We start from the raw sequence: 24,943 nt of genomic DNA on the forward strand, positions 1-24,943 counted from the left end.
TTTTGGTGTCCACAGTCGCCACCCCCGAGGTCACCAAACGGACTGGGGTGTCGGAAACAATTAACAAGGTGTCGAATTAAACACGAATTAACGTTTGGGCCGTAAAGGAAAATAACCTTTTCCATTGTCCGCTCTCGGAGAAAGGATTTCGGGATTGCTGAGTATTAAATATGTGTTCCGCTTTGTTTTGCGATTAGGGAAAGGTATTTGAAACATTATAACCTTGTATCACAATGAGAGTCGTATCACAAATTATTTATTTAACATCTAAAGTGCATTAAGATAGCGTCTCTATTTAAGGTGCCTTTCTTCAGTGATAAGTTCATTCATTCTTTTTTATTATGAATGACTCGCGTTCACTTTGATAACACTGTGATAAAATATTTGGTTCCTTATTTACAAAGTTCTACCCTTTATTTAAATTGGTGAAATTCTTAACATAAGTCGTCTTTAAGACTTTCAGTTTAAATTATAATTTCGTCTTTACTTGAAACACGATATCAATCAATCTGAATTATCATAAAGAAACATCAACAACAACAAATAAAATCTTTTTATTCCTTAACATATTTTTCTGCATCACAATGTGACTACATGAAATGCTTGTAAACCTTCTTCGTTAACATCACAAATGGCGTGAAACTAATTATTATTTGATTTCACACAGAAACAAACATTATGACCAATGGACCCTGAATTAATTGGCGGGGTTTATTTACTTAGTTAACCGCCTCGGTTATCTTCTCAACCATACACCGCATAAAACGTATTTGTTATTCGACTGAAGTTTGAAGAGTGTGTAGTTGTTTTGTTTTGCTTCAATTTTGTATAACAAATAAAATAGTTAAAATATTGGTGAACAGGTTTATTGGAAATTATCTTACTTTTTTAATTATAATTATTATTGTTGTACATTAACTCGATTATTGTTTGCCACTTTCTCTACAAAAATGAAGAGTAAGACAACATATAGGTAAATGAGGTAAATCTATAATATAGATAATAATCACGTCTTGTGCATTAAGTAGGTGTACCTACCTTAGTGTTAAAATAGAGAAAAAAAATGCGATTAAAATAGAAAATAAAATAAAAACGATAAGTAATTGTGAAACCACAATCAGATTAGTGTAACAAACGTCATATTTACAATTCCCCGGACACAAAGTACCTATAACCCAACAACCGCACCGGTCAACCGCACTTACTAATTAACTAAATACGTGTTAAATCTCGTAATAACCTGCGGTTACAACAACCCTTTACAACTTTCTCTTTCTTTCAGCTCGAGTTTATATGATGCCATCCTTTTTCTATTTCGAACCGTTCAGCTGCAGTGTGTAACGATTCATGAATACATTTTTTAAGACATGCACTTTAGCAGCCGTTGAAGACTCATAAATCATGCATAATTTTTAAATTATGGCCCTCATATTTTACTTTAATTGTCAAAGTACCTACTTTATCATAACATTGTACCTACTCAATACGTATAATTCTATTGACGTTACAAAAATTTAGTTTTTATCATTCTTAGTTGAAACAATTTAACTTAATATTCTAACAATTTTCATCACATAAAAATTCATCACATTCACAAAAGGACTACAAATAACACGCCTCCGGCATAAAAATAACCCTCGATTATTATCATAACCATTATTAAGCGCATCCACTGATCAGACATTTAAAGAAATAAAACGCCGATTATGCTCCCCATTATTATATCGATTTTCATCGATTTATTGATCGAATATCGACTGTCCTCGACAAATGATCCCAACAAATTACCAGCCATTATTTTGAACTAGAATCGATAGAATTGGAACCCCAATTATATCACTTATGTGTTTAAAAGAGGTCGGATAAGGCAATCATAACCGCAAACGTTAAGGACTAAGCTTTTGTCAGAAAAAAGACATTCCGCTCCAGCATTTGACTTTAATAGCCTTGTTTATTTGCTTTTTATAGTGACCAAGACAGGAGCATGAAATTCTTGATATTTCACAGCAGATATTATGACAAAAGTACAATTATTGACGGTAACATAATTAATTTTTAGTTTTCTTATAAGCTATTAAAAAGCTTACATTTTGTAGATTTCATGGAGGTAATAATGAAGGAGGCGTAAAAATGGTTAAGTTTTATGACAGGTAGAGGAAATGCTACACGGTAGGCCAATATACAAAGAACTCCACAGTACATTCTTTATTTATTAATATAATATAAAACTCATATTTAGATTTATCTAGTGTATTATTTTTAATTTTATACCTACTGGTCTTTATTGAAAAGTTAGTTTTTATGGGTTTATGGAATAAAAAATTCATAAATAGGTAAAAGTTTGAGTTGATAAGTAAATAGAGTAGAAATGATAATATATATCTTGTGGTTATCTAATATCCATGGTTGAATCTGAAGCAGATAATAATCACTTTTGAGAAAATCTTGATCTTGTTCACTACACAAATATTTCTAACCATACCTACAGTGTAAGCAAAAAGTCCATTATAATTCCAGTTGAATAAATTGACAAATATATTAAACAAAAGAACTAAAGAACAAAAAATGTTAATTACATCAAAACCTAGAGAATAAAGGCAAGATATAAAAGTAATACAAAGTTGTATGTTGAAGGTAATTGCACTTAGGATCACAGCGGACGCTAAGAACCGGTTCCCATGCAGAAACAATTATATGAAGTAAACAAATAACAATATAGCTATTTATTCAGACCTACAGCAAAATTAGCCTATAAACTATATCTTATAATCGTTCTGTAAATCATAAAGCAAGTAACAGGACAAAAGGAGAAGCGAAACAAAGAATCTCGAAAATGATACAAAACAAGGCGAATTAAAAGAAAATTACAGTCAGCCGGCAATCGTAGCGTTTACAATAAACACATAATTGTACGGTCAGTTTACCAATGGCATATACGATTGGCTAAAATAACTGTCTGCAATTTGGAGAATAAATCGCTCGTTGTCGCTCGCATGGGCATCGATCATGCAATAAATATTATATTTAAACACTGTGAACTGCTACTTTTGGTAAGGACACGGACACGTACAAGGTACAGTATATTTTTTTAAATCCATCACGGACACCTATCAAAATATCATGTTTTAACGCGTTACATAATAATTTTTTTTATACTTGTAGCTTTTAAGCTACCTACCGTTTATTATCAATATAGGTAAAATTTATTTTCTTTCGGAAAATGTAAGTAATGATATCATAGTATGGAACCAATAATAAGAAAGCATCTATAAAAACTATACAACAAATCATAATTTCTACACCCAATAAAGTAAACATATCAAGATCGAAGAAAGGATCAATCGATCAAAGACGGTATAATATCTACTAGACAAATATATTTGACGACACAAAGCTGTGTCTATATTAGGGCAGAACTATCGGCGACACAAGTCACGTGCAAACTACAATCAATAACAGTAATATACACAATCGCCGGCAAAATGCGAGCGGTCAATAACATGAGTCAACAAAACGATTCTAAGCTTTATACGAAGTCCGATAATAGAGCTATTAGTTCATAATCGGTAAGAATAGTTTTAAGATACTTTATGAAGCCGCAGTAAATTGGAATAATAAAAATTTAATAATTGTAATAAATAAGTCATATTTATTATTCTAATGTTTTTAGTTAATTAAAGTTATTCAATAGACATAGCATCGCATTGTCCCAAACTTATGTAGATGTAATATCCTACTGTAAAAAAATAAAACGTCACCTAAAAGTTGAATTAATTTTCATACTTTATTGCTCGGAACTAAGTCTAGCAGCAAACCATCTAAAGAGATAACTTTTCAGAAAAGTATAGAGTTTCGAAAGTTACAACTGTTGTTATGTCAGAGTCATGACTTAGCTATAAAGTCTTTCATTTGGCTCGGGCAAGCCTTATGAACAATAAAACGTCGAGGGCTGAAGATTTGGACTGTAATAAAATATTTGCCCTAGCACTCGCTAATCCACGTCCCTTACTTACGAACGCAATTTGAGAAGTTATAGGCTTGAGTAAGCTACGCTCGTCTTATATCTTTATTATACTCTACTAGCTTATTTTCACGTAAGTATGCGTAGTTTGCCTACTGTTGGCTTTATGCTAATAATACTGAGGAAGTTTTGAACAATCATTGTGTAAACATAATAAAACAAACGAACGGAAATTATCAACTATTAAAAATACGTTTCATGGAAAATCACTAAATCAGATATTGTGATATTTTTTAGACGATTATACGAGGTTAGCGCTACAATTTTGTGTATCGACTCGATAGTATTTGTTTAACTATGAAGTAGTTTGATTTATATATACGTCATCTCGAATATGGGAAAAGTATTAAATACAAAAATCTGCTCGTAGGAAATTATAAAATATTGTTGTTAATCTAAAGGCAATAAGCAAATGTTAAATGAGTTTAGCGCCAATCCGAGACTATTTCAACGAGCCAAATAAAAGTTCTCCCTCACTGATGTGCGAAAGAGGGTCAGACTTAATTACTCGTAAATTGACCGGGATACAGTTTTATCCCTGATAAATATAAATGTGAGGATTAGTATGTGTCATGAACGCTATAATTTTCCTTTCATTAATATTTTTCTTAGTTTTAATATATTACAATTCCGGAGCAATAATATATTTTTCGAATATTTTTGAATAGGTAAATGATAGCTGTAAATCATTTACCAATCACATTCAATTTCGATGCATCAGAAATGTTACAAAATATTGCAAACGATTACAATTCTATTTCTAGCACTTGTTAAGAGTAAGTCATCCGTGAACTCGTACAAAAGAAGCAATGCCATTGTTGTATAATAACCAGCAAAGATACAGTAATATCGAACCATATTTTTATTAATATCCTTGCACAAAGGAGAGATTATCTGTCGGTGGTTTTTAGCAGCAGCTGCCGCTATTGAAATTGAATTTTTCAATGTTGCTTTTTGATGATGCCACTTATAATCTTCATTTGAGCAGAATATTATAATGAAAATGATAATATTTACAGTTTCTAGTAATATGCTAAGTTTCAAATATCTTGTAACACTCAAAAAGGGAATCTATTTTTAATATGGCTGTATATAATTTAATCATAACCTCTTTTGTTACCGACAACGTTCCATTTAAAATATCAACTATATACGAATGAAAATGTATTTTTGGTACGAAACTAAGAAAACAAAGTTCTTTTCAGATGGCCATATCGGAGTGGGTGTGTGAAGAATGAGCTTAAACTTTCGTTTTTTTTACGGCATCTAGTTAATTGTAGTTCGCGTGAACTTATCACACAATTATACAGAAGCAATAATTCCGTGTCATTACTCGTCGTCGATCGTATGCCAAATGCACTGGTGCACGACAAAGAAATGTATAATTTAATTTCAACTCGCGCGATGAAACTATAATTCATTTGATAAGCCTTGCGATCGTTCATACAATTATCAATTAAATGAAAATTGCGGAATTAACATGATGGATGAGGCAATTGTTTCACGTGAGACAACTTAATATTAGCTTAACTATTTTTGCCAAGTTGTCATCACAGAACTGGAAATATTTAGTTTTTAGCTTATGTTTTATGATGAATAACTTTAATACACTTGCACGCAAACTCTGCTACGTGTTATATTATGTTAATACCTAATGCTTCGTGTTATATTAAAGCCATAACATAATAAATTACAGATAAGTGTATTAAAAGTTTGTCTGAGTTGATACTTGATATGTACTTCATTAGATGATTTCTCGCAGATTTAAAGTAAAATCATATTTTTTATAATCAAACAAATATTATTGTAAACCAAACCATCACGTAAGTAGGTATAAAGAGTTGTTTTTAAAATTATACCTACCGTTTTCTGTATTTTTAATATCTTTATTAATTAATTAGACTTCTAAAACATTCCACAAGTTGTTTCAAGTGCGGTAAAATTGTTACGGCATTATGTTTCCCCATGCTCAAGAAAATAAATATCATTAGAATCTAAGTATCTTACATTAAGAGAAGAAAGGTAATAGCATTACCCCATGAACTCAGATCGCTATCTTCACACTTGAACATGCACAGTAACTACTGTGTCTCGTTAGTTTAAGTTTATGGCCCGTCTAAGGTCGCGACTTAACGCTTTACTATATTGTAATGTTAGTATTTATAAACTTCTAGATATTTATAAATATTCGCAACAAGAACAACTTTGAATCTTGTGATTTTTCTTATTGGAATTGTACTTAAGCCTAAGAAATTATTGTAACTTACACGAATAATGTAGGTGATGATTTCAATAATAAATTGAAATGTACCTAAGTCATATAATTAAAACTTATGTGCAAGTACAAGTAAAAATAAATCTCGTGCTTTAAATTTAATTTCGACACAATAACACAACATTCATCATCTTATTTTTAAATGAAAAGCTGACCTTACATTAAAACATTACATTTACGCAACGAAATGTCGCTTGTGCCGGCATTCAAATGCGCCGGTATTGCTAATTAAAAGAAATTCCTCTGTTATGCTTTAACATGGCAAAAAACGAAATGAATGTTCCATCGCGAGTTCAAGGTGTGAGTAATGTGCCAAGTGGAAAACAATTTAATTGTGAACCTCGTTCCAGACGACAAACGAAACGATGGGAATTAGACTTTTGTGTGTAGAATGTCGGTATGGAAATTGTTCTGAATTTGCAGTGCAAGAAATGTTTATTGCTATTAGGAGTGTTGCAAAAAGTCAACACTCACAACGAAGAGAATAACTAATAAAATCTTTCATATATGGAAAAGTATGATTGTAATCATACAATCTAGCACTAGCACACGAATATAATATAATATATAGGATATTATATCAATATAGGTTCGTGTGCTAGTGTGCTTTCTCATGCATCTAATTTTTTTGACAGCAAAACAAAGGACGCGTCAAACTGCACGAAAGTTGAAATATTTGGAAAAATAATATTTATTGCATTATTCTAATAGAATTTTAACAATTCACACACAGGAAACGTTGGTACGTTCCAGTTAATATTATGTACATTATATAGAAATAGTTCTAGTCCATCCTTTGATCACTGATCTAAGGTGATACATGGTCATACAGATAATACTATTTCTAACAGTTGATTGCTAATGGTATTTACATTCACGTCTCTGCGTTTCAGTATAGCAACAATGTTGCTTGTTCCTTATATCTGCTGCCTTTTTGTTTCATGTTGACTTGTAATTATACTCGTGTAATTGTGTAGGTTTTCCTAGTGAGATTATAAGCTCTTTTATCATTGTACATAATATGATGATTAATTATATTTTTGTTCATTATATTTAATGTAGATAATTATGATGAAAAAGTTATTAAATATGTAAAATAAATTGTTCTTAAAATAAAATAAAAATCTTTGTATAATAATTCCCATAGCACTATTTGTTATAATAATCAAATTCAAATGACGTTAAAAACTGGAAAGTTATTGTTAGAACAATCTGTAGATTTGTTTTGAACAAACGTACAAATACGGTTGCGTTAATTAATAAATTAATTTTCTTAGTCGTCTCATGCACCATTCCTCGTTCCGTATCACTTCGGCGTTTAATTATTGTTGCCACCGCGCTCATTGTAGCCGTTTCCTCATATGGTATTTAGTAATTTGTTTGATTGCCAGCAATTGTTGGCTGATGTTTAAATCATTACACATTTGCACCGACTACTGACTTCAATAAGTATTATTTTGTTCCAGAATAAAAAACATTTCGATACACTCGCTACTCTCACGCACGCGGATATATATTTTTCCTATAAATTATAATACGTCTCCAGTTTTGTATGATATTAATTATTGTTGTACGCTTGTATTTATACTGTGTAGTTTAATCTGTGGTTTAATATTATGTCCTATTTGTGAACTATTATTTTTATAGCGAAATGAGTTTGATACTATTTACTTACTTAGAACCGAGTGAGATGGTGGGTATTATTCGGGGTGATAAAAAATCTGAATAGTAGAGCTTGCTAGAATTATTTACAAAATAACATCCAACAGAAATCTCATTTAAATTCTCGTCATTGTGTGTTTATAAAATGAAGATAATATCAACTCTTTAGGTACATGTAAAACAAAAGACTGAACATTTAAATAAGCTTGCAACATAAGAACAATGGCGTGAAGAGTCGCAAATTGACTGATCCATCACATCCCCGCCCCAAACACAAACAGGCAAATCCTTACTTAATTTGAGTCGCAGAATTCAATCACAACGTAAAGCTTTATACCCCTGCGAGTAATGTTATAATGCGTACATTATCCCCTGTTGTGTAACGTCGGAAAACGACGACATTGTACAGAACCTCTAATTATTATCAACACGTCATTTTCATACCGGTTTCCAAAATAATAGGGTCGTCAATACAAAATATCAAATGTTGTTTTGACATTCGATCACATCACAAAGACGAATACAACATTTGCTACCTGTAAACTCACCTACTTACTTATTTTTATAACACTGTTTTTGTCAATTCTGCAATAAATTTTAATTATAGGGTGAATTTTTAATTAATTTACCTTTTATAATTTTGTTTCAATTTATTAAATCAGTTCAAACATTAACATTTTACAGTAAAAGAAAAATCGTATTTAAAAAAAATATGGAACAATGTTTTTTCCCAATGTCTTCCGCGTTGAAAATACATTTGTCGCAATCTTATCAAAATGAAATGAGCATCGATTTTGATTTAACATCTATAGATTAACATCAACCCTTTCACCAAGCACGTGGGTTAACACATCCCTTTCACGCATTTCATATTCCTATTTCCATTCCGTTCAACCTTCCTAGGAGGATTATATTCTCCGATGTTTTCGTATCCTATTATTTCACGGGGTGAAAATAGGCCACCCGCTCACTCACTCATTCTTACGAGTTTTGAGTATGTGTGCATCGTCAACGCGATTTGAACTTGGTGGAAAGTGCTTGTGTGTGTTTCATCAACTGTAAACCACTGTCAACGACTCGTCAAAATAATATTGGCTTAACGTCAAACACCGTATCCCTGCGAAAGTAGACTCGGATCTGAGCACGAATTTAATAATGGTGGTTTAAAATTATACATAAATTTAATATGCTTGTAGAATGTTTAATTTTATCGTTTGTTAATGTATTTTAGAATTAATTCACGATAAAAAATAAAACTGTTTATAAAAGTTCACGTGCGTTCTTTAACCTTTTCCGAATCGCATTTGAAAAGAAAATTCTAGAGTATGAAAACAATAACACGGTAGCTTTTCACTTATGGGAGTGTTTCGAATTGCAAATTTTAGGGAAAAAAGCGAGCATACTACACTCAAAGTCAAATGCGGCAGAGCGTGATAAGCAAGTGCCGCTTATGCAAGATCACGAATGTAATTGCTCCCTTGTCTGGCACGACACTTCAGGCCAGAGGGAGAGGCACAATGCACAAATCATACGATAGAACGGGACACTAAACAAAATAACAACAAAGGCCTAAGCGACAAAAATGATTGATTGCCAGCCGTCTTGCGCTGAGCTCTATTTAATCACTTTATTCCCTTTTCTCCGTTTGTGTTGGGATAATTTTGTATTAGTGTAATTTGTATATGGAATGAGAATTGAGAAGGTATCTGCGGAGCCGAACACGCTAATTCTCGGTGCCAATCCGAGACGTGCGGAAACACGATTCATGTTATCTCATAAAGCCTTTGATTAGCTCTGATATTATGTATGTTGCAGAAAAAGTTATCAAGCTTCCAAATAAAAACATTTTAATTTACTGTCCTGACATAGTTATTATCTAAAACTTACCACTCATGTGTCCGTTTTCGTAGGGTGAATAGTCTCCATTTTCTAGGCGGTGTTTCTTAAAGGGATGTCCCGGGAACGGTGAGGCGGCTAGCGAGAGACCGACTCCGGAGGCTCGCTTCGGTGGTCGACCCGGTCTGGAGCTGCGGACATAGTAGCACGTTACTGCCGTTTATGACGGTACACTTTATCTAACGAGCTTTAATATCTATATAGTATAAAACAGTCGCTTCCCGCTGTATGTCTGATTCTATGCTTCTAGGCAATATTTTGATGCATTTTTTTTTAATGGAGTGGTTCCCGATGAAGCTTTTAGTATATAATTTGTTGTTTTCGATGAATTGGGAGAATCCCCGGTTGGAAATTATGCTTTAAACTGTAGGCAATTAAAAGAGTTCTAATTAGATAGAATAGTAAAAAATTAAGCAGTAAATTATTGTTAAACATGCTAAGAATATGCAACCAAAGAAATTTTTATCATCTGAATAGCAACTTCTGAATCGTGAATCTATCTCTACTTGCCCAAGCATTTGTTGGTTTCATAGTATAATGATTTTTTTAATTAACCAGGCCAAGTTATTCGGTTAATGCCCCTTAAAGAACATGACCTATGTGTATATTATTATAAGTAATAAACAATACGTATTGACGACATCATGCTCACGTGTATACTAAAATTCTAATATTGACTTATTTACAGCTAAAATCATGCACATGCCACTGAGTTAAATAATAAGTATAATTAACATAATCTACATAAAACCATCGTGTATACAACGTCATTATGTCATTTTTGTTATAAAATGTTACCGTACAATTTCAATCCACATGGGCGATCTTTATGTATAATATTTTTACTCAACTACAAAACATTTATTGTATCAGAACTAACCTTTTGCACTAATTGCACAAACACTTAAACTATTTACACTAAAAAGAAAATATAAAAGGTAATCAATCATAAAGCGTGCATATTAATTTCGCTATAAATATTTCCCGCGCAATGTTTGAAAATAGAATGCGTTTTTATTACTTTTTTTTTATTCTAAACTTCTTGACAGCCAGCAACATTGCACAGAAAGGAGGTTTATACCTTTTGTTATTTTGTAATTTTATTACAGCAGAAACAAAGATACAAATTAATAACAAAGTAAAATCAGTATCTTAAGCTTTCATACAGCATTTTCTTAACAGGAGTTATCTAATAAATCAAGTTCTCGCGCGAGGGTAGCATCAGATTTATTTTTATTTATTTCACTCCCCCAAGATTTAATACTGTAAGACATCGTCCGCAGTTTCCACAATTTCACGCTTATTGTTTTCCCATCCGTGATTTATGGTCAAGTAATAGTCGCCGGTATGGTCAGCGACGCAATAAACTTTGTCACCTAAATCTCTGCTGCTAAGCCTATTGCGTCACAAGATAAACAGTTCTATAATTTACAAATTGCTACTCGCTGACATTTTATGCAAGATTTAAATGGAAGTAGTTAGGTACTATACAATTATCATACGATTATATTATTGCAAGATTATATTAATGTTTCTTTAAGTCGGTGTTAACAGTTTACAAGTGAAAATACGAGGAAACTGTTAAAATTGCTATTCGTGTTTAGTGTAAATGATCGTATTAAAGCGTTTGGTTGATATTTAGACTCGATCGACGCAGTTAGTAGAACAAGATACAAATAAGTATAAAAAAGTACGACAAGCTGATCAATTACACTGGTATGGCGTAATGACACATCCAAGTTAGCACGTAGCGCGATAGAGGAACAAGTTCGGCAATTATCGAGGGAGCGATGCTGTTATCATAGTATCGGCTTACGCAGAAACTGACTCTCGGCTATTTATTTTTATGTCAGCAACCGTCATTATGAGACACTCCATTAGCTTGGATTGCGGTGAGTCTCGTTTTCGGTTACGCTTGGGGCGCGATTCCATGCCTTTGTGACGATTCTTTCTACTTTTCGCTATGTACTGATAAGGGCATATCAACAATATCCATATTTCCAGAGACTAGTTCATAAACTGCTCGGAAAACTGAACATAAACTAATAATTTTTTTTATATATTGTTAATAATTAAAAATTTACAAATTTAATTAATCTTATGTAATTATTATTACGTGCATTAAAAGGGTTATTGTAAATTTGCCACAAAGTTAATTCGTCACGTTTTTAAAACTCCATACATTGAAAGTAAATTCGTCACATGCCTTAAAAAGTATGTGTAAGTTCGTCACAGGTATATTCGGGTTATTGTAAATTTGCCACAAGTAGTAAAGTACCGCCAGCAAGCAAGGCAAGTGAATTATACCTTTCAGCCTGCGATGAAACCAGCAATATAATGATTTACATTTTAATATTACAGTCATCATTCACATAAGGTAAATTCATCAATAACATAAGGTAAATTCATTATTGAGTCAAATTGATTTGCGCTTTTTAAAAGTTTGAAATGATTTTTTATGTATTAGAATTTTTATTTCTATGGAAAACGAAAGTTGACTTATAAAAATAATTAATGTGATTTTAACTGTGATTTATTAAGTGTCATGATAATGAAACGCGCTAGTCTGTTTGAGTTTTGATTTTTATTTGCTTTGTGTTTTTCTAATATGATAGGATATGATTTAAGTAAAGTAAGAGCAATATCTTTACTTGTTAAAATAAAAGAATAATATTTTATCCTTATTTTTATAGGATTGTTATAAATATTGTAGAGCCGCTTTTAGTTCACTGTTCATTGCATTTTAAAAATATTTATAGAGAGAACTGTGATTTTTACGATTACCTATGTAGAATAATATAGATGTTAAGTAATATTTTTTATAACTGTTGTATATTTTTAGAACGTTCAGGGTATAAGTGACAGTCTTTCGAAAACTTTGACCATGGACTCAGGTCATCTTTCTGAGCAACTTTCCCCAAAGAAACCATATTGCGGAAATGAAAAAAAAAAATTCGGCTTCCCATACAAAATTTTCGAGTGAGATGCTAATTTTGTATGGGAGGTTGAAATTTTTTTTTTTCATTTCCACAATATGCTTTCTTTGAGAAAGTTGCTCAGAATGATTCCATGGTTAAAGTTTTCGGGAGGCTGTCCCTTACACCCTGTATACAAAATAGGTGAAAAATATTTTATCCTTATTTTTATACGATTGTGATAAATATTATAGAGCCGCTCTCATTTCATTACATTTTAAAAATATTTATAGAGAGAACTGTGATTTTTACCATTACCTATGTAGAATAATGTAGATGTTAAGTAATACTCTTTATAACTGCTGTGAATTTTTAGAACATATACAAAATAGATGTTCCTTGTTTTCCTTATGTTTTTAAAAAGTCCATCGCCATCCAATTTGACTGTGATTTTTTTACATGTAAGGTTGAAAATCTAAAACTGATTAAGAAATAAACATTTTAAATTAATTTATTGTTTAATTTTTTTGCTATCTGTACTTAAATTATCGATGTGACGAATTTACAATACTTGATATTAAATCGTGACGAATTAACTTTAAAAAAATAAAAGTGTGGCAAATTTACACATACTTTTTTAGGTGACGAATTAACTTTGTGGCAAATTTACAATAACCCCATTAAAACATATTTAGTTGGTCTGTTATATGCACATTATCATCCTTAGATACTACAAGCTGTTTCAGTTTGTGAGATAAATATTGCGAATTATATTTGTCCAACGCTACTATCTCTTTTATTGATATAACATTATAAATACAAGACAAACTATAAACTAAACTAGAGTGTGTAATAAAATGGTAGGCAATTTACTTTAACGATACGAAAACCTGATATTGGAAGTTGAAGAATATAAAGAAAAATAAACGCAAATGGCTTATCAAATTTCATTACAGTGGAGTTGATGTGGAGTTCACTATATTCCTAAACAAACGGGTGAAAGTAAAAGGAGATGCTTTGTATATTTATAATGATGATTGGATAAGCGGTTGTGATTGTTTATTTACATGTTTATAATGCACTATTTTATTAAATATGTTAAAATAAATGTAAACTTTTTAAAATGGACGCTTGATTAAACTTTTTTTACATTTCACAAAATTAATGATTAGGTAGATTAGATTTAACGAGAAAAAATGATTTTAGTTAATCATCACAGTGCTCATAATAAACATTGCGGTTTAGCTTCCTGTACGAATAAAATACCTACAACAATAAAGAAATCGGGAGCAAAAATGCAACAAGAGCCGCGAATCGAATATTGAAAGTGTCGAGGGACACAGATAAGACGAACGCGTGCCGCTCCCTCGTCGACAGTCGCCACTTAGCCCATAATCAGAACACCAAAGCTCACTCAGATAAACTGCCATTAAAAAGCGTTCGATTTATTACAGAACGATTTCCGAACGATTTATGTGCCAATGTAAAGTGGAGAACACTATCAAAATATTTAACGCGCGATCCTACATTACCTTCGTGATTGCCATTTACTTACCCCTTCGCACGATACTGAATAAAGGATGTTTGATAATAATACGTTTTATCTGTAGGTACCTGAAAGGCATTTCTCTTTATTTATTGAATTTTAATTTAAACACGTAAAACAATTTAAATGCTCTTAAATTTATATTTATATGGTTCATCTAGATTACTAAATGTTAATTATTTCTGTCATTGTAATACAAGTTTGTGCATTGGTTAACCATAAATCCAAAAAGCATTTCATTTATTGGCAGCACTATTAAACCCTACCCTAGTGAAACTTACACCGCCGATAGTTTTGCTTTTTGTTATATTTGCTTAGCAATATTCATCACTCACCACCCATGTCACAGATCGAATGGCAACCACAAAGGAGTCCCTAGATATTCCTTATAGATGCCCCTGATCGATATATCAACAAATATCACATAATATTATTGAAAGCGAATACTAGCATTGTTTTTTGCACACAATATGTATTAAAATAATCGCCGACGAAACATTTTTCAAGAAATTTAATTAGAGCAATCGTAGTTAAGCCAAGCGTTTCCGTCGTAATTACTAAACTAACACTATATAACATGCACATGCACCCGTTTCCTTGCTCACAAAGAAGCACCAAACGTTAGCTGTTGACAGCCTATCACTAGCTAATAGTCATAATATGTTTATAAAAGATTTTTTGTTCTCGTTTCAAGTAGAGCGATTATTTACACAGTGTATTACCGTATGGGAATGTTTACGCATTAAATTAGACTTCAAATCGGTTATACTAAAAATAAGTACATCCTTCTATGGACACATTGTTAATAAAACTGAAAGACGAGACAAATATTAAGGCGTTCTATTTTAATTTTATTTATGTCTGTTTACTGTATCGATTTTAATGGTACATTGTTTTAGACACAAGCGACAGCTTACGGAAGCGAGATTAAGGAGCATTTTTAAGAATATAATCTGTTGCGTGGAGTATTTTATTAAGTCGGAAATACGTTGTCTAGTTAACGCCTAACAATGAAGCTCTGTCTTAAAAATGGCCCAGGAATCGGTAGACAAGGTAAAACAAACGAACCTAATCTTATCTACGGTAAACTCAAGCGCAGTAGCAGTTTGTCTTGGGTTCAGTACAAACATGATAAATGATTTCGGTTATAAAAAAGCGTTGCTCTATTTTCTAAACGAGTTCCGGTTGAAGCGGGATTCATTCCTCGATTAGTATACAATACCTACTTAGAGAAGTACCTGAGGAAAAAAGAGATTTCATCGTTAATTTATTTCGTATATTTAATAAAATATCTATAATAATTCTACAGTACTACACAAATTAAGAACTTGACTTCCGAATTTGCGTCATTAAAAACAATGTTATAATAAAAAAGCAAAAGAAAAATTTAATTGAAGCCAAAAATTAGAGGGTACATCGACAGTAACAATAAAAAGAGAAAGCAAAGCCGCGTTTAAGCGTGTCGTAAAAATAAAAATTAAATAAAAAATGCTTGGGGTGGAAAAATTTAGCGACCGTAATTTGGCTTAACAATTATTTCATGTTCAGATGGAGCAAGATGTTCTCTTAATGTTACCTGTCCCAGGGGTATAAACTAAAACCAGACAACAACCTTATGCAAGCCTACCCACCATCTACACTCCCCAATATATATTTCGTTTCACGTAAATCAATTATGAATATTCATTACGTCATCCCGTTAATCCTATTTCAACAAGGAATTGTAAATTCATATTCGAGATATGAATTTAACTATTGTAATATTTATTATTGTTTGTTGTTGTACCGATACAACGAGTGAGTTGTTAAGAAATAAGAATAGATCCGATGGAGCAAGTCACCGCATTAGTTAGGTAGCTGTTACGTTTCAATTTCTTCGTAGCATTTTATTTACAAAACTAATTACGTTTGTCTGATAGAATATTAAACAGAGCGCCTCTCTTAATTCGTTGACAGTTAATAAAGACATTCCAAACGTATTTACGATCAGTCTATTTCATCTTTAATTTCGATAACGAAGAAATGTTATTACAACGCGAACGGCTCTATTTATTACTCACTGTGTACTGATTTGTGATCGTTCCGAGAAATTGTGATGTAGACGTTTTATATAAACAATACCTATGAGATAAAATAGCAAGGACGATAATAATTATTTTTTAACAATTTTATTACTGTTGGCACGAACATCGCCGGCACGCCACGTGGTCCGGATAATTGAAATGTCCAAACATTGAATTTATGTGGCCACTATGATGACTACGTATTTTTTATTGCACTACAATATATTTTTATTTTCTAACGTACTGCTACTTAGTTTGGTTTGATGAAAGATAAGGTTGAGTTATATGGGTGGTGGTCCAAAATTAATAACAACAAGTTTGTGACGATGAACTATTATAATTATATATTTTGTATGAATATATGTTATTAGATAAAATTCGATGTATAGGTATAGTCTCATGGAAAAATATATACAAAAAATACAATAACTTTTAGTATAATTTAAACGCATTCACAATCAGTTACTTCACAAACATTTATTCCTAAGCAAAACATTGTAAATATAATATTGCAAAAGGAGCGGCCGCCATCCCTTTCTACAAATGCTAGGGCAAAATAATCAGCCCCCAAGGGACAAGCTCTTGTAATTAGCGGCTGTTCATTTCTTAATTTCAATATTTAATTACAAAGGAAACTCGATGACTGCTGAGAAGAAAGAGACGTCATCGTCAGAAAGACTTTCGAATCCGTTTTGTTACATTCGTTTTGAATTAAGTGCTGATAAGGGCTTCTTCATTGTTTTTGGAAATCAAAGGCTGAATTGTATCAAAGAGTTCAGAAATTTTGTAGTAGGATTCCTTGGGTTTGATGCTAAAGGTAGGTGTTTATTGTCATTTTGATAATACGTCCCTTTTAAAAAACCTTTATAACTTAATAGGATAAGCTAATATAATATTATTATAATATATTGTTATTATTACTATTAAGAATCTCAAAGAATAAAATTTAAAGTTACAATTGATGATTAAATACTTTAACGACTCTATCTAAAATATAGAACCTCATAAACAAATGCGGATAAAACGCTAGCGCAGATTCTTAAGATGTAATAATATCATCATTGTAACTTTATCTCTTTCGCTAAAGAGCCATCTTACAATTTCCCTTTGTCGTAACCCTATTGTCAGACTGGTAATAGCTCCCGACATATTATCCTTTTATTTCCTTTTCGTCATACTTTTATGAAAATTTCTTTTTAAAAAACTTTGATTCGAGATCGAATGAAATGAGGAAGTTTTATGTACTTAAATTAGGAATAATTTGTTTAAATACATTTTATATTTTAAGATGCTTGTTTTGATATGACATCTATATCTGTAAGTATAGGTCGATTGTCGTCAATTGCAGCCGGTGACTTGTAAACACAAAAATATTAATGATTTCTCTTTGTAGTCGCTTTTCATTTCGAACTTTTCATTGGTTCGATGGTGGTGCGTTTGGCACGTTTTGTTCTCACTCTTTGACGGCCGTTGGTTTGGACACGGCCATTCACTGAAAATGTATCGGAGTGCTGTTTTGTTAAATTAAATTGTACAATTTCTGGACGACTGACCGTCACGGCGATGGTGCACGCCCCGAGCTTCCAACCCCTCAGTCAATTCGCAATCAAATTGAAAAGAAATTGCTGTTATTCTATCAACATTCGAATCCGTCACTCGTTCATAAAATATGATCCAAACATTATTAATTTAAATCCTAAAGTTGCATGCAGACTCTACCGTTATTGTAATTAAAATTTAGAATACAATGCAGAACGATTTCAAATCTAATCAGTCTGCAAATTGGTGTTAAAGGTAGCGCCGGCTTCACATCCCGGCGCCAAGTTTTTTTACAACAAAAAACTTATGCGCCCTGTGTAATTTCACAGAGATGCAGACCTTTGAAATACAATAAAATCAATATATTTTTAGTATTCGGTGGCTAATAGTTTTCCGTTTACATTGATACGGTATTTCGTAACAATTAAAAGTTTTGCTACCGTTTCGTTTTGTTATCGTTTTTCTGTAAACGGTTGATTGGAGCCTTCTTAAAATAAATTGCTACCTGGCGAGCAACACTCTTTGTTGGTCCCTAAATTAATTTCTTCTAATTCTGGCGACGAATAGTGTCGAGTCATATACGTCGTATGCCATCAGCAGCTTTTAACTATGTTTGTGAACAAAAAATATACGCTTGTATTTCATCAACCGCCATTAAAAAGACACTTGAAAGATAAATGTTGCTACATTTAAATATACAGAAACATTTAAAGGGGTGAGTACTGCGTATTGTATACATTACACGAAACAGTTTTTATTGTAACGGAGGAGTCTATTTGAAGAATACTAAAATATCTCCGTGTGTTTATGAAGGAATATACTTTTCATCGATTATTAATTTCATAGCGTGTATTGAGTGAAAAAACAGAATGAAGAAAAACAAACATTGTGAAGATTAGAAACAGAATAGTTCGAGACATGTGATCGTTCGGTGTTGAACAAAAATAAACGTTATGATTTGTTAAACAGGTTATTAGTAAAACATCAGCTGCTGGCAAGTAACAAGGAAATAACCTATTAAAATAGTCAAGTGAACATTATTTTATTAACACTTTCTAGCCTCAGTAGTTACGTACTACGTAGGCAGATACACTCAATGACCAGTTAATGTTCATCATGAAATTATGTTTAAATCGCTTCAATAGCATATTAAACTTATATAGAGAAGAATAAATAAATTCTCTCGTTATCCATATTTTCATCTCATATTGTGTTTCAAAATAGTGCAAGGAATTTTAAAGTAAACACAAGTTATTCATAAATCAAGAACGTAATAGTTACATTCTGACACTACGTAAGTACGTCTGAAAAATCTTTTGTTTGATCAGACTCAAACATCTGGATGTTGAACAGAAGTTCATAATAAAATATCAAGAAAAAACACGATAAGTCCTTTTGTATCGGCCGCGTCTATTTGTGTCCAAGAGCGACCGAGTTGTATTGATACTTTAATTGTTAATAATTGTAATAATGTATACTATATTTGTATTTAGCACTTAATATACTTTATAGTTTACAGTCTACAATGAGGCTTATTCCTCTGATAAATGGCTATGAAATGTTTGTCCTAAAATTTATACATAATAAGTAACTGAACTATTTAATCAAATTAGAATTTATTCCTATAAACACCACTGCTAGTGTATTTTAGAATTTTAACAAATACAAAAGTTATGAAGTTACTGTAAAGTTATTATAAATCATGAAATGCATGCAAGAGCATATTAAACTAAATAAAGCGCAGCTAAAGTAAACGTATTTGAATTGGCATGAGATCAAGTATCACAACCGTTTAATCCAATAACAACTGCAACCGAAATGTACTCATACTACTTCATAGTAACTGAGATTTGTTTTGATAATACATCATAAAACTATTAAATATTAGATCGCTGAGTGAGACTATCCGAACTGTTTTCATATTTCCGTACAAGAGATAACCGTAGAGCGAGTAAAACTTTTCATCTATACATATAATAAAATCGTAGGAAAGTCAAAACTGTACATTGAATATTTTTTTAAAAGAATACATAATCCATGATCTATAATCGATATAGAAGCCAAAAACATAGTTTTTAGAATTTTTGTCTGTTTGTCTGTTTGTCGGTTTGTCTGTTTGTCTGTTTGTCTGTATATTTGTCCGAGCTAATCTCGAAAAGTACTGCATAGATTGACTTCAAATTTTGCATGTATATTACTAACAGGTCGGGAAAGGCTATAGGCTACATATTATCATGCTATCACCTCCGGGGGAGGAGCTGTGAACCTTTATTTTTCTTACGTATTCCGTGTATTACACAGCGTACATTCTAAAGACTCATGTTTAAATGTTGTTTTTGGGTAAGCCACGCTATTTTCTAGCTTTACACTATAAAAACTACGTCATTTACGTAATTTTGGCAGAGAAACAGTTTAATGAATCTTAGTAGTATAAAGACAAATTTGAAACAGCGCCATCTATGAGACTTCATTAAAATCAAATCAATTTACATATTTAACGCTTCTTGCAAATTTATAATTTAAAATTAAATATTATGATGTTGGTGGGGTTTTTTATTTGTACTTATTTATTTAACTTTTTAACCCATGTCTTCCCAGAGTTCACTTCAGGTGCTTATATTTTATGTGAATATACTAAATAAAATTTTACAAGTGAGGGTAGATGTTTATTATTTGATGTCAAATAAGACACCATTAACAGTTAATATTATATTGGTAATAGTAGAATGTGTTCATTGGTGACATTTTTAAAAATCCTTCTTGCGTTCCCACAAAAGGTAAGTTGAAGCTTTTATATTTATTCTTTATAATTATATAGTTAGACTCATGTTTTTAATTAGAATTGAAGTTATGACAAAATAAGAAAATGATGAAGTTTTATTTTTATGTATAACTTTTACAAGACTATTAAACGCCCAAAGGTCACTTTAGTTCTTGATAGAATTTTATTTGTTAGTAGCTTTTTAATTAAATTAGGTAAAGTTATCTTTTGATTTTTTTTATTTACAGATTCAATGTTCATAAAAATTGACGATTTGCGTGAGGATGTAGTAGAAATTAGTATCCTTGCGCGTGGTCAATTGTTGACTAAAGTTTATGTCCAACGTATGGTACAATCATTGGAAGAATCTTGGGTAATTTTATAGGATATTTTTCGGGAGTGAGAGAAGGGGCAGCCAACCACGTATCAGCGTGAGAATCTACCTACGTTTTAGTACCATAAAAAAATGTTATTTTGAAACGTAAATATTGCACTCACAACTACTTTACAAGTATGATTTTTATTCGTGCTTTAGGTACTGTTATCTGAGTGTTTTATTATCGTTATGGCTATCGCGGTACAGATCGTACTGGGATCAGAGTACATATTATTTATGAATTTAATATACGTACCATACCAAGTAAAATATTTACAATCATACCAAATGGATTAACACGGTATGTATAATAACATAAGGCGGTCTTATCCCTAGCTTACTAGCGATCTCTTCCAGACTGCCCAAGGTAAGAGATAAAGAATTATACTCATGATCCAGCAATTTTCAACCGAAAAAGAATTTTTTCTGTAATTGGTACATAGGTAGTTGTTTCATTTATTTATTTTAAATACCTAATTTTACTTTTAATATTTGCCCATTTGCATTACATTCAGCGTCCATAAAACTTATAAAAATTTAATGTTTATTTCTGTCTATTAAAAAAGCTCCTCTTTAGATATAAATAACAAAAACAACTTTTTTATTAAAATTTAGTACCTTGGGAAGATATTATTATCTATGTGTTAATAGACCAATACATAAATGAAATTATGTTACGATTTTATACAATGAAAATATGTAAAAAAAATTAGCAGGTATTATTAAATTGATCCCGAACCCAAAAGTGTAGTTAATTTTTTTTTGTCATTAAGTGTATATTTCATGTCAATTGTTTCATTAATAAAAAAAATTATGATCATTTAAATAATCACGGCGAACATTTGCTAAGGCATTCATATACAGGGTGGTAATCGTTAAGTGTGCACAGGCGATTATTTTTTGTAAGTATTACAGCTGATAACAAAAAACTTTAAACTGATATCGAAAGTACTTAACCTAATGAGTAAAATGGCCGTAATCATTTTTTTAAATAAATCGAAAAATATCTAAAAAAAATTATCTTTAAACCCTCCCATACATTAAGTACATATGAAATATGAATATCCCATATACTATACATTTATTATGAAAGATTTTAGCTTTCTTTTTCTTTTTTTGGTTGTCTGCTTTAATTACTTCGCAAATTTGAAGTGGCATTTTCCACGCTTTTTCCGGACATTTTCACGCATTTTCCGGATATTTTCCGAGAATTTTCCGGACATTTTCCGGGAATTTTCCAGGCATTTTCCACGCTTTTTCCGGACATTTTCACGCATTTTTTTAATATTTCCGGGAATTTTCCGGGCATCTCTCAGGCATTTTCCGGGCAATTTCCACGCTTTTTACGGATATTTTCCAGACATTTCCCTGGCATTTTCCGGAGATTTTTCAGGCATTTTCCACGCTTTTCCCGAACATTTTCGCACATTTTCCGGGTATTTCCCGGACATTTTCACACATTTTCCGGGGGATTTTCCAGATATTTTACAGGCATTTTCCGGATATCCCCGGAGAATGCCCCGGATTTCCGGAAAGTAAGTAAGTTTTTTAGCTTAGATTAGTAATAAATTCTTTTAACAATTCTTTGAATTGTTTATGGTAGTACGTGTTTACTAAATAATTGTATGTAAAGTAGTAAATACTATGCAGTCGCTATTCCACGCGGACGAAGTCGCGGGCACAGCTAGTTTTCTAATAAAAGTGCGGTAATATGAACAAATTTCGTTGAAGGAAAATGTGCACTATGTAATGTTGCATAAGGTTGTATTTAAAGTGTATAATGTTTAGAGGTGTTATATTAATCTCAGTGTACTTATAACTTGCGCCCAAGTCCAGTAATCGTTTCGTGATCTGTTTGTTATTTCAGCGCTATAGCCTTGTTTTGTTTCGTTCGGAGGCATGTGGGAATCAATTGTTCTACATCCACATCCGGGTATGATTACCTATTTCTTTTAATTTAAACAAATTTATTTTTATGTGTTCATTGTGAACTGCTTCATCGGAATTCGATTCGTGAATCATACTTGTATCAATTTTAACATGTAAGAAATAGACAGGACGGGCTTTGACAAATATTTTACTTCAAGACAATTCTGTACAGACTTATAGTATTTATTTAAAGTTTAAATATAAGTTTCTCATAAAATTTATAAAAATAATAGTACAATTAATTATTAATCATATCTCAACAAAGGACTCTACACAGTAAAAATGAAATTTAGACAATATATTATAACACGGAACCCTTTATTAACGCACCGTTTATCCTATAGCCTCAAATCATCAAGTTGCTTTATCTCAGACACGTCAGAGGCACCAACTTCCGTTCCCAGCATCACGGTTGCTTATCTTCGACAAATATAACAAATTAAACGAATGTAGGTTCTTTTCTTTACTGTAAATAAACGCGACAGATGTTCGGAAAAACACGGAATAATTAATTTTATATTAGTACATTTTATACAAGAACAAAGTCTTTTCTTGCAAGTAATTATTATTGCAAGACAAATAGCCCCGCAACTTCACTTACTGATAAATATTATGTGTTAGCTTTTAGCCCGTATTATTTATTCTCTTGTGATAGAGTTATTAATTCATTGCAATAGCAAAGTCTCATTAGGAGTTATAGTAATGACAACTGGCAAAGAATAAACATTTAAAAATTAAAACATTAATCTTTTTTAATTGAATGTTTTATAAAACTTACTAATATGACAACATTAAATAAGTTTCATTGTGCAGAAACAAGACAATAAATATTATCAATTTAGTTGAATAAAAAAAAGAACATATTAAGCTGACTAGTCACGCGATTGCTGTCAAAAGTTTGGCTCTCACTTATAGGTTAAACGATAACGGTTTTTAAAACACAACTAAATTGCTTTCAATGGTTTGAAAGTGCGAAGTGTCTGCAATATTAATTAATTATTTATAATTGCTATATTTCATTTGTACAAATTACTATTAACATAGTAAAAAGAGAGTTTACTATTATTAACAGGTGTAAGTTCGAGCTTTGTAAAGATTTGTGTGAATTGAATTGCTCTATATGGACTTGTATAGCTATTTTTGTTGATATAACCAGTATAAGCTTATATATATATGTATATCGTATAGTATTCTATTCGCTATGGAGTGTCGAATATCCTGTAATGGACAGAGCAGTGATGTGATACGACAATGCCAGACCTCATGTCGCGTGCCGTGGTCTGCGGTCGCTGGCGGTGCCCATCACACAGTTTTTACGTCTCATTAGCGACTAGATATCCACTTATAGGCTATATTATTGTTACAAAAACGAGTTATGTGTTCGTTTCTTATTTCGGTGTGAGCAAAATTTTGATATCAAATGATTGTGATGAAACTATTTTTCAGTAGGTAATGCTTACCTACTCACAATGTACCTAGTTACCATTCAATTTTTAAGTATAAACGAAAAAATCGTTTATGGAAAAATAGTGTTAATTTTTTATTTTTAACAAATGATTGACTCCTGTCCAAAATTTATAAAACGACTGAAGAATATCTGACCTTAATATTCAGACCATTACTAAAAGAATAATACCCTCTTTGTAAAAAAACACCGAGCTTTTACATTGCCAAATAATTTTGCAGCAATCGGTATAATCATTATAAATTCTATTGCATTATTAATACACTAATTTTAGTCTACTCTTTCATTTCAATGACTACAAATCAAAACGCACCCCTTTAATTAAATTGCGGCGCTGTGTCAACTTTAACTATACGTAAAACTAGTTGGTCATTAGATGTTAAATAAATGTCGCTTCATTTAACAGTTACAATGCTGCTTTTATTTATAACCTTACAATAATCCTAATTTTGAGCAAATTCAGATGAATATGTCTTTAGTTTGTCTAATAAAACA

General features: G+C 31.6%; 1 protein-coding gene across 1 annotated transcript in view; it reads right to left on the bottom strand.

Annotated features, from left to right (window-relative positions):
* The window catches only part of LOC123693835 (dachshund homolog 2), a 119,365-nt gene that overhangs the window by 58,061 nt on the left and 36,361 nt on the right, over positions 1-24,943 (bottom strand). The window contains exon 2 of the mRNA XM_045639073.1: positions 9,846-9,985. Within this exon, the coding sequence (XP_045495029.1) occupies positions 9,846-9,985 (140 nt within the window). The remainder of the gene's footprint in view (positions 1-9,845; positions 9,986-24,943) is intronic.

This window comes from Colias croceus, chromosome 8 (genome assembly GCF_905220415.1).
Source record: "Colias croceus chromosome 8, ilColCroc2.1".
In the NCBI taxonomy this organism is placed as follows: domain Eukaryota; kingdom Metazoa; phylum Arthropoda; class Insecta; order Lepidoptera; family Pieridae; genus Colias; species Colias croceus.